Genomic DNA, 11149 nt, shown 5'->3' with positions numbered 1-11149 from the left:
TTAAGACCAGGGTCAACGCAGCCGTCTACCAGGAGACTTTAGAGCACTTCATTCCTTACTCATCCCTTCCCCCGCCCTCCCCACGCCTCTTCCCCCCCCCCTGCGCGCCTTCAGATTCCAAGCTCGTCGCGCGCGAGCCTCTCCTCCAGCTTCCTTTCCGCGGTGGCTCCTCCCACCGCTTCCCGCTCTGTCCCACGGCTGACATCACGCCCGGGGTTTCCATCGGATGAGGGAGGGGGAGGAGGCTGCGCTGAACTGCTACGGCGGCAGCGTGATGGCGGCTGCGACCGGGAGGACTTAAAGCAACGGCGACGCACGCCTGCTTACCTCAGGCATTTTTTTTAACCCATTCCTTCCTCTCCTCCCCCCCGCCTCCCTTTCGGAAGGAGTCGCGCTCCCTCCCCCTTCTTTTGGGGGCAAACCAAGCGAAAGGGCCGGGAAGAGGCAAGGAGAGGGTGAGGAGATCCAGGCCAGCCCGGGAGCGCCTCTTTCTCCGCCGCCTCAGCCCTTTTTTTTTAAGGGCCCGGCTGCAGCGCTCTCTCCGCCGCTGGTTCGCCACGCTGTTCTTCCAGAGAGGCCCAGGCAGGCCTGGCGACGCTCAGGTAAGAGCGGCCCACTGAAGGAAGACGCAGGAGACTGTGTAGCCTTGGGCTGACCGGTAGGCAGGGAAGATCGCAGGCCGACTTACTCGACTGGGCGCCTGGAGGTTGGGAAAGGGAAATGCGAGAGGAGGAAAAAGTACCAGGGACCGCGGCAATAAGGCTTCGGCCTGGGTGAGCTGGGAGCCGATTTGCGGCCTTCGGCCTGGAATAGGCGAGAGAGAGGAGGGACTGGGCCCAGTGGTGCTTTCGGGAGAAGTCCGGCCTTCAGGTGAGCATTCGGGGAGGCGCCTGCAGGGGGCCAGCGCTGGGCAGAAAATTGTCACTTTTATTAGTCCCCTGCTAGATGCGGCACAGCGGCTCTCGCTTTGTCCCTCCCTCTCACCCACCCACCCATAGCGGCTTGGACGAAGCGACCACGCTGCTTGCCCTGGCCTTGAGTCCGGCTTTTTTCATCTTCCCCCGCCATCTCCCTTTGTTTACCAGGCTGCGACTGCGGAAAGAGAGGCGGTTGTGAGAAAGTCAAAAGAGGCTTTCGCAAGCGGGCCAGGGAATGGCGGGCGGGCCGCGGCCAGCTTTGAGAGAGGGCGGGGGGACCTGGTGACGGTCGTAGTAAAAAGAGAAGATAGTAAAAAGAAGGCGCCGTGTGCGGAGTCGTGAGAGACACCCAGGACGCTCCGGGGGAACCGGAGGGAGGGGAGAAAGCCCATTTGTTTTGGCACCCACTAAATCCACGAGGCCCGCTCCTCATTGGCTGACAGGCTGGCGGTGAGGGTGTCTATGCGCTGCCTTCCTACTGCTCTAAACGGTGGCCCCGCCTTTGCCTAGGTTTCCTAAAAAGAGGAGAGCGCGGGAGAGGGAGAGAAAGCCCCGCACGAAACGCAGCTGGACGGATGCATGCCAATAATGGGCTTTGGGCTCTGGTCTTAGTTTGCGTCGGTTCCAACGATGTGGCCACTTTCTCTCGCTGTAGTTGCGCAAGGGCTTTTGAACTTTTAATTAAAACGGGCCTTACTTTAGTCCTAAAAACAGGCCAACACTGTACTATGTAAATTGTTTTACATACACACATACACGTTTTTTATTATCCTAAAACTCTTTTCATCTCAGGTATGAGTGGGTTAAAAACATGTGACCCCCCCCTCTATTCTATATTCAAGTGTCAATTTATCAAATAAATGAATACATACGCATCATATATACATAAAATTACATACATATAATTGTATTGTGAACTCTCATACACACCGTGTGTGTGTGTGTGTGTGTGTGTGTGTGTGTGTGTGAGAAAGAGAGAGAGAGAGAGAGAGAGAGAGAGAGAGAGTGTGAGTGTTCACAATACAATTATATGTATGTAATTTTTGTTATGTTGTGACATACCAGCATGTAGTGGTAAATTTATTTAGGACTACAGGTAGTCCTTAACTTAAGACCACAATAGAGCCAAAATTTCTTTTGCTAAGTGAGATGGTTGTTAAGTGATTTTGGCCTCATTTTATGACTTTTCTTGCCAGTTTTAAGCAAATCACTGCAGTTGTTTAGTTGATAACGTTAAGTGAATCTGGATTATGCTTTGGATTTGCTTGTCAGAAGGTCGCGAAAGGTGATCACAAACCTCCGGGACACTGCACTTCTCATAAATATGAACTAGTTGCTAAGTGTCTGAATTTTAATCACATGACCATGGGTGTGAGGCAATGGTTGTAAGTGTGAAAAATGGCCATGTCACTTTTTTCAGTACTATTGTAACTGAACAGTCACTAAGTCTGCCTGTATAGTATTTTAGATGCATGCATACATGCATACATACATACAGTATATAGCTTTTGTAGAAACTGGTGTAGGAAAAAATAATGTTCTTTTTCCTGTGTCATAGTTACTTGAATCAAATCTAATTTTCAGGTACAACAAAAGTGCTATAGAATTAGATTATCAAAAGCTACTTTATCACTACACAGTATTGATGATACTTTTGTGGGTTTTTGTAAAAAAATTGAAGTACTTATTTTTTTAAAATACAGCTTGTAATCGTAAGACACAGTGTATTTTGTATAAACCTATGTTTATACGGAACACGGAGAATTGTGTTGAGCAAAATAGAATTCTGTTGTATGAACATGACTCTATTGTCAGATTGGGATTGGGTTATGTGAATTAACTGATGGATTAAAATCCTATTTCTGAAAATTGTTGAAACCATAAAACCAGTTTGGTCTTTTTACATAATTAATGTCATAGGACTGTTACAGAATAGGAAGGAGTGTACATTCGGTTTGTTAAATAAATAGATAATGCTATTACAATATCTACAAAGTTAATTATATAAACATTTAAAATAGTTCTTTATTTTTTAAAGGTAACTTATGCAAGAATCATGAACTGCTGAACACAGTGAAATATCTGAAGCACAAAGAAGAGAGCCTTCTAAAAACAATTTATATCCTGGTTACAGGCTAGGATAACTTTTATTTATATTTTTATTTTGGTGAATATTTACAATGAATGGGCACAGTGATGAAGAAAGCACGAGGAACACTAGCGGAGAATCAAGGTACACACTGGGGTTTAGTTTGATATAATCTTAATATTTTTTTATAACTAAGCTTTGAAAATCTACATAGTTGTTTGAGATTTAAAGCTTTATGTATAGCTTAATGCTGGTACAACTATTTGAAAGTATTAATAAGACTGTCTTTACATTCCCTGTATACATATTCCAGATAGACTGTTTATCCAAGCACAGTATATGCAAACTTATCTATACATCTGGTTGTGAAAGACTAAGTAATAAATATGAGAGACATTTTTGATCCTGCTATATAAAGCTGTATCTATGTCATGTGTTTCTGACAGTGTGTTCTGTTTCAGTAACATTTCAGTAGTGTATATGTTATAATCCTGATTAGGAATGGGAACAAATTGTATTTCACTCAAATATGCAAGGAGCAAGAAATAGTTGAATGCTAAGAAAACTTTCAGTTATGACCATGAGCTTGGACACTACATAAAAAAAATCTGAACCATCCTATATTTTAGACTTGTTAAACAGATAGTAAGTTCACAAATAAGAGCCTATTTGGGGTAGTTTGACTTTTTCTACTGAGTATCTTTTCAAAAATATATGCAAGAGAAAATGAGAATGAACATTAAGAGATATCTTTACTAATATAGTACTTGCAATGTTTTCATAAGTACAATTATAAATATGAAATGTTATGTAATAAATTAGGAACAATTTATATAAGTAATTGGGTCTTGAGCAAAAGTCAAATCTAAGCGATTGTTTTGTACCCCGCTAGTTTGCAGATAAATCCAGTTTTAACTCAATTGTATTTACTTATGATCAGAAAACAAGCATGTTTATTTTTTAACCTAACATATTAAACTATAGATTTTAAGTGTGATTAAAAGCTAGATGAATCTGTGAACACAATCATTTGTAACTTATTCAACAACCAATGATTAAAGAACTCTACACTTAGTACATTGTACTGTATGAACCCAGCTGTTAGATTTATTACTCAATAAAATGCATAAGATTCATTGTACTAGATGCCTCACATAATTTTACTGACCTTTGCACTAGCCAGTGATATGGATTACTTTGAGCAAGAATCTTAAAAGCTAGACATAAGCGATTCAATATAATCCATCTTTGTATTGGTTGTCCAGTTATTTGTATGGAATATAAAGTACAGTCATACCTTGGTACTCATGGCTTGATGAGTACCAGTTTTCTCATAAGGAGTAATGTTGCCAAGACAGTCACAAGACAGCTGACACCAACAAGCTTGTGCACCAAATAATCTGAGTATGGGACAAAATTTTTGCAACAAAAATGCATTGAGTATCAAATTCGATAAGTTTCAAAGGAGTTGAGTACCAAGGTACCACTGTATTAGAATATCATACAATTGGAGATGATGTTTGCATAAGTTACTTGTTGGTCATTTCACGCATTCATACATTTTGCGGCTATTAACTATGTATCTTGCAGTAAAAAATTAACTGCATCACAATATACGTTATATATTGTTTTTAAGAATTTGACATTAAAAATACATGATTTTTATTTGAAACACTTCGAAGAGCAATTGTGACTTTATCAGCTGTTCAGACATACATAGCTATGTCATAATTGTGGTAGGGAGCATGTGAGTGTTGTCTAGGTTCCTTCCCCCTTCTTAGTCTTGCTCTTCTGAAGCTTTAAGGGCCATATATCGAGATGTGACAGCAGATTGATCACTTATAACAATTAAGAGTTTTCAGATGTGTTACTGGAAATCTCTTAATTATCAATGCGAATTCTTAGGGGGGAGCAAGAAGGACAATAAATTTGCTTAAATAGAGTTGAGGTTATAAAGAATATAGATGGTCTTAAAATTTTGTGAGCACGCACACAAAGTTACATTTGTGGAAGAGGTACACGTGTGCCCGAAACCATCCCCCCTCTCTCTCTAAGGCCACAATAGGTAGTCCGCTGAGCCAGAAAGGTTGGGGGCTATAAAGGATATACCATATTTTTTGGAGTATAAGACACAGCAAGATTCTAAAGAGGCAAATTAAAAAAAAAGTTTTTGCACTCTGCAGACCTCCCAAAAATGGCCTGTTTTTCGTGAAAATGGGCCCTTTGTCAAAAAAAGGGCATGCATAGCCTTTAGGAGGCTTGTAGAGTACTCCTGGGGGCTGCTGGGGGCAAAAAAAATGGCCCATTTTTCGCTTTTTTGCCCTCCCCAGCCCCCAGGTTGACTCTAAAAGCCTCCTAAAGACTATGCATGGCCATTTTTGCAAAGGGGGCAGGGTTTCAGGAGGCCAAAAATGCTGTATTCAGTGTATAAGACACACCCAGATTTTCAACCTCTTTTTTGAGGGAAAAGGTACGTCTTATACTCCTAAAATATGGTAATTTGCAGCTATGCATATGACAAGGTAATTCATAAACATGACTATATGTGCTGTAGAATTCTGAATAAGTCCTGTTTGTTGAAAATACAATAAATCCTTGATTTAGCAGGCCATGATACAATGCACTTTGTATAGAATGGATCAATTTCTAGGCTGATGGATTTCGTTTGTATAATAATGTTGTTTCACAAATGATGGACATTTTATATTATTAGTATAATATAACCATAATAATAGAAATTACTACTGGGGATCAATTTTCTAAATTTGCAAGCATTTGTGAATAGTCGAAACTTCTTCCTCCAATTATGTGTTCAAAATAGGATTTTATTGTATCAGAATTTTAACTCTAGATTATGACAAGAAATTTCTGAAGTTTTAGTCAGTACATCTTAGTATGTATATCTGTTAATATATTTGTATATCTATTAAGTCTGGCTGTTTAATTGATTTATCTCAGTTGCTTTGCTGGTTTAAACAGAAAAGGCAGAAAGTTGGCAGGAAATTGAATGAAGGCATTGCTTATGGCATCTGTGATTTCCCATCTGTCTATTATTTCTTACCTGCTAGAGTAGGGGTGTCAAACTGGAGGCCTCCGGGCCAGATGGGTCATGTGCAGGCCACATCCACCCCAGCTCCCATTCTCAAATGTAGAAAATGTCGTGAAACATCATGTGACAGCAACGTGACACAGTGAGTTTGACACCCGTATGCTAGAGAGTGTACTTTTGAAAACATCCCATTTCCCAACATAATTAAGGTGAAATCAATATATAGAATGAAGAGGAAGAAAATATTTGGAGCACAGTGAAATAATTATCTTATAAAGGAATATACAAGTTCCTTTGGTGTTATGTTAAGTAAAAATAAAAAGGATGCTTGAGAAATGATGGAATGAAATAAATTGTGGATGAAGAAAAAAATGATTGATGGGAAAATGGCAAAAGAAATGTGTGTGTGTGTATGGGTAAGTAGTCCTCAACTTAAGTGATGCTTCAGAGTTACAACATACTTGGAAAAAGGGAGTTATGATTCAGGTTTGATAGTTGTCTGCTAGTCAGGTGACTGCACTTTAGGTGTTCATATGATTCTGTATTACAATGATTTTGCTGAAGGGTGGACATTATTTCTAGTTTTTGATAAAAACATGCCATGCCGAATAATGGGGTTGCTTAACTACTGCTGCAGAAGTCACAAAATAGGTTGGTCACATGACCAGACTGATTCATGCCTATAATGGGCAGGCTGCATTACAGTCACATATTGAGGACGACTTTTAGTCAAAGAGGGAATGATTAAATGAAAAGATATAGAGAAAATGGGATAGAAATAATTTTGGGGGTGGGAATCAGAGAAGAGGGCTAGAGAAATTTACATTTGTGAGAATGGAATTAAATGGGATAAAATGATTTAGAATTAAACTTCATCAAGAAATGCTAGAAGGAGTATTTGAAAGATTTGTATAGGAATTATAGTGATATACTGTACTCAACAGTGGAATTGATACAAATGTGATTATTGATGATATCCAAGAGAAATGGTTGAAAATAAAGTTATAAAATCAGTGAGAATATTGAAAAGAGGTAAACCAGGTTGACGTAGTGTAATTAAAGAAATATTGAAACATAACTTCTGACTTAGGCAGCATTTTGCAGCAGGTTCAAGGTGTGAACATCTGTGCCTGATGTTGGGAAGAATTCCATTATTGTTCATTTTATACAAAGAAAAAAAAACAAGGGTGAATGCATAATATAGTTTAAAGGGTGTTAAGAAAGGTCTTTAGCAAAATTCTGATCAAAAGAGCCTTAGTTTGTAATCAGAACTCAGTTTCTGCCATTCGTCTGGCTAAAGAAGCCTCTAATATTTATATCTGTGAAATAACCTCATCAGAACCTTCTGCAGGTGGAAGTAAGAGGAAAGGATTTTTCCGGAGCGAGGGATAGGAGGCTCCAGTGGATGGTATTGACACGCCCATTTGGCCACTAGACTGGGATAAAGCTGAAGACATGCCTTTGTGCTCCACCCTTCTCTAGTTCATCTCAGTCCGGCTAAATAACGAGTCATATTTTAAACTGTGATCCACTGCTTCTTCCAGGGCCCTAAAGGCTATCAACCTCCGCCCCTCTCGTGCCACCCAGAGGGATGAACTGAGGAGGCACAAGGCCCTCTCAAAAACTTTTTCCAGGTCTGAAAAACTGAGGGCCTTGCAGGGTAGGCTCAGTGCTTCCCCCAGCCCCCCCCCCCGCTCCAGATCTCCATTGGGGGGATGGGTTCCAGCCTGGACTAGGATAGCGATGGTGAACCTTTTTTGGCTCACGTGCCATAAATGTTGGAAAGCAGGGGGATCGTTTGCAGGCATGCCGCACCCATAATACAATGCGTGACCCCCCAGTGCGCATGTGCGCACTATAGGCGCGCGCCCAAATTTTTGCATGCTTTTTTCGCCCTCCCCAGGCTCCAGAGCAGTGATGGCAAACCTATGGCACGCGTGCCACAAGTGGCACACGGAGCCATTTGTCAGGGCATGCGAGGCACTGCCCTGTCAGCTGGCTGGCCAACTGAGTTCCCCCTTTTTTAAAGCCATTTTTCGCCCTCCCCAGGCCCCAGAGACTTTATAGGAGCCTGGGGAGGGCAAAAAGAGCCTCCTCCACCCCCCACTGGAGGCCCTCATGAGCTTCCCTGAAGCCTCCGGAGCACAAAAATCCGTCCCTACGGGCAAACCGGAAGTTCAGGAATGGATTCCTGTTTGCTCATAGGGTCGTTTTGACTGCTCTGGAGGCTTCAGGGAAGCCGCCTGAAGGTCCCTGAAGCGCTCGGAGGTTCGTTTTGACTGCTTCGGAGGCTTCAGGGAAGACTCCTTCTGCCCTCCCCAGGCTCCTATAACACCTCTGGAGCCTTGGGAGGGCAAAACATGGCTTTAAAAAAGGGTGAACTCAGCTGGCCAGCCCGTGCATGTGCCCCACATGCCCTGACAAATGGCTCCGCGTGCCACCTGTGGCAGCCATGCCATAGGTTCGCCATCACTGCTCTAGGGAGATTTTTTGGGGAAAGATCTCCTTCTCCGATCCTTTCCCTGGAGGACCAGGACATGGACTTGGAAGATTCCTGTGCCCACAAGTATCCTAGGGAGGATCGTGCCCTACCCAGGTCCACACAAGCTCCCTAAGCTGGGGTAGCTCAGGAGTCAGAAAATTCCGGCTGGGATTCTCTGGATGTAGATAATCTGCCAGGGGGGGCTGCAAAATCTCATTGAAAGAGCAATTGCCTCCGGAATTGCGCATGGATTGCAGCAGCAGACTGCTCAGTCCTTAGCACCAGATCAAGGTGGGAATCCTAGGGCCAGCTCATCCCAGGCTCAGCCTCCATCCAATCCCGTGAGCCTCCCTGCCTCTCCTTCCCTGATTAGTGAAGGTTCAGTAGCAGGGGACAGACCCCAGAGAGATCCTGACCTGTTTGAGGATGAGGAGGATGACAAGCCGGAGCCTCCGGCATTTACTGGACTATTCCCCCCAAATTTATTCCGGTCTCTTCTATGCAAAGTGCATGCTACTGCGCAGGTAGAAGAGGGGGGGGGGTAAATGGAGCTAGGGAGGGGGCTAAAAAGGGCGCTTCAGATGGGCTTGCAGGAAAAAAGCCTTGGGGCCCAGTTTTTTCTGAACCCAAGGTGGTGAAGGAGGAGATTCCTGCCCCTCACCACTTCCTGGAAGTCATGAAGAAACAATGGGAAAAGCCCACTTCCCTCCCAAACCCTGGCAGTAACGACAGACGTTTTTATAACATTGAGCCAGATTTCTCCCAAGCATTACAGCTTCCCACTGTGGACCCCCCTGTGGTGGCCCTGGTGTCTCTGCATCTCTGGTGGCCAAGGACGTAGCAGACAACCTTAAGTTAGATGACAGGAAGGCGGAGATGACCCTGAGGAAGACATTCCAGTCAGCGGCCTGGGCCATCAAGGCAGCAGCATCGGTCTCATTCTTCAATTGCACGGCGATCCTGTGGATGGAGAAGAACGCATTCCTCCAGAGGATGTACGACTGCGTCAGGATTTAATTCAAGTTAGTGGCAGTGGCGCAATTTTCAGCTGTTGCCACACTTAACGCGATGAAGTTTGCCTCCAGGGCTATGGCATCATACGTGACCTCCCATTGCCTCCTCTGGCTCAGGGGGTGGCAGGCGGACAGCAAGTCCAAATGGCAGCTGACGTCGGCCGACTACACGGGGGGCTCCCTCTTTGGGGCAGCCCTGGAACCGCTCCTCATGGAGGACAAAAACAAGAAAAAAGTCTTATCCACCATGGTGAAGAAGGCGGAACAAAGTTCAACCCTGTTTTACCGCAAGCCCCCGTGCCATCCCCCGGAACAGGAGGCTCAGCAGAGCAGGTACTCTTTCCTAGGCCAGAGAGGTCATCTGACCGCAACTTCAGAGAGGTCATCTGACCTAGTTACTTGCGGGATCGCATCCTCCCACATACATCCCTGCGGCCAATTCGCTCTCACAGGGAGGGGCTTCTCCAGGTGCCGTCCACTAGGCAATGCCAGCGGGCGGCGCCAAGGAGTAGGGCCTTCTCTGTGATGGACCCAACCCTCTGGAATGACCTCCCCCCCGATATTAGAACCACCACGGACTTCCGCTCCTTCCGACAAAAATTGAAGACTCACCTGTTCCGATTAGCTGGCCTGGCATAATTATAACTGTTATAACTGTTACCTCCTGGAAATATATTTTTAACTGGTATTTTAAGGGTATTGTTTTAAATTTAATTGATTTTAGGGGTTTTAAAGCCATATTTATATTCTTGCTGTACAGTTCTTTTAATTCTTTTAACCTCCTCCATATTTATTTATTTATTCATCTGTTTATCTATTTAATGAATTTTACTGTGGATGATGTATTTGCTGTGTGGACTGTACACCGCCCCGAGTCCCTTTTGGGAGAGGGGGCGGTCTAGAAGTGCAAATAAATAAATAAATAAATAAATTCAGTAGGGACAGATCCCGCTTCCAGTCTCAGAGTAAGCAGCCCTTTCGAGAGGGAGGTGGGCGCCCCTACCGCCGGGGCAAATAGGTCGAACCTGACCCCACCCATCGGCAGTCGCCTGGCTCTCTTCTCCGAGGCCTGGGCAAGGATTTCCCCTGACGCCTGGGTAATCAGCTCAGTCTCACATGGGCTTCGGCTACAGTTCCTCTCCATTCCCCCTAACCACTTTCGCACATTTCCCCCGGCGCAAAATCTCGACAAACACAGGCAGATGCATCAGGCCATTAAGCATCTGCTTGACATTGCTGTGATAGAACCAGTCCCTTCGGACCAGGAGGGTTGGGGGTTCTATTCAAACCTGTTCCTCGTGCCCAAAGCTTCGGGGGGTTAGAGAGCTATTCTCGACTTGAAGCTCTTGAACCAACATCTTGTGTACCGCAAGTTCAAGATGGCCTCACTTAAATCCATTCTAGCAGGCATACGGGAGGGGCATTACATGGCATCTATCTCCATATTCCCATCCTCCCACTATATAGGCGGTTCCTACGGTTCTCCTATCTGGGTCGCCATTACCAATACAGGGCCCTACCTGGGTTATTCTCCGCACCTAGGTCATTCACCAAGGTACTGGCGGTGGTGGAGCTCCACTGGGCTGGGCTGGGGGGAGA

The 11149-nt window shown here is 44.3% G+C and overlaps 1 protein-coding gene across 3 annotated transcripts in view; it reads left to right on the top strand.

Moving 5' to 3' along the window:
• The first annotated feature begins 213 nt into the window (after positions 1-213).
• Positions 214-11149, top strand: part of CHD1 (chromodomain helicase DNA binding protein 1) — a 59451-nt gene continuing 48515 nt past the window's right edge. For 2 of the 3 annotated variants that reach the window (XM_081941309.1, XM_081941307.1), the window contains exons 1-2: positions 214-602; positions 2956-3150. In XM_081941309.1, coding sequence (XP_081797435.1) covers positions 3098-3150 — 53 coding nt within the window. In that variant the 5' untranslated portion in view covers positions 214-602; positions 2956-3097. Of the gene's footprint in view, positions 603-2938; positions 3151-11149 lie in introns of those variants that run through there. The other variant, XM_081941308.1, reaches the window with a different exon arrangement.

Source organism: Natrix helvetica (genome assembly GCF_964273705.1).
Source record: "Natrix helvetica genome assembly, chromosome: 2".
NCBI lineage: Eukaryota > Metazoa > Chordata > Lepidosauria > Squamata > Natricidae > Natrix > Natrix helvetica.
Note: the sequence above shows the minus strand (reverse complement) of the source record. Positions and strands in the feature narration are given on the sequence as shown.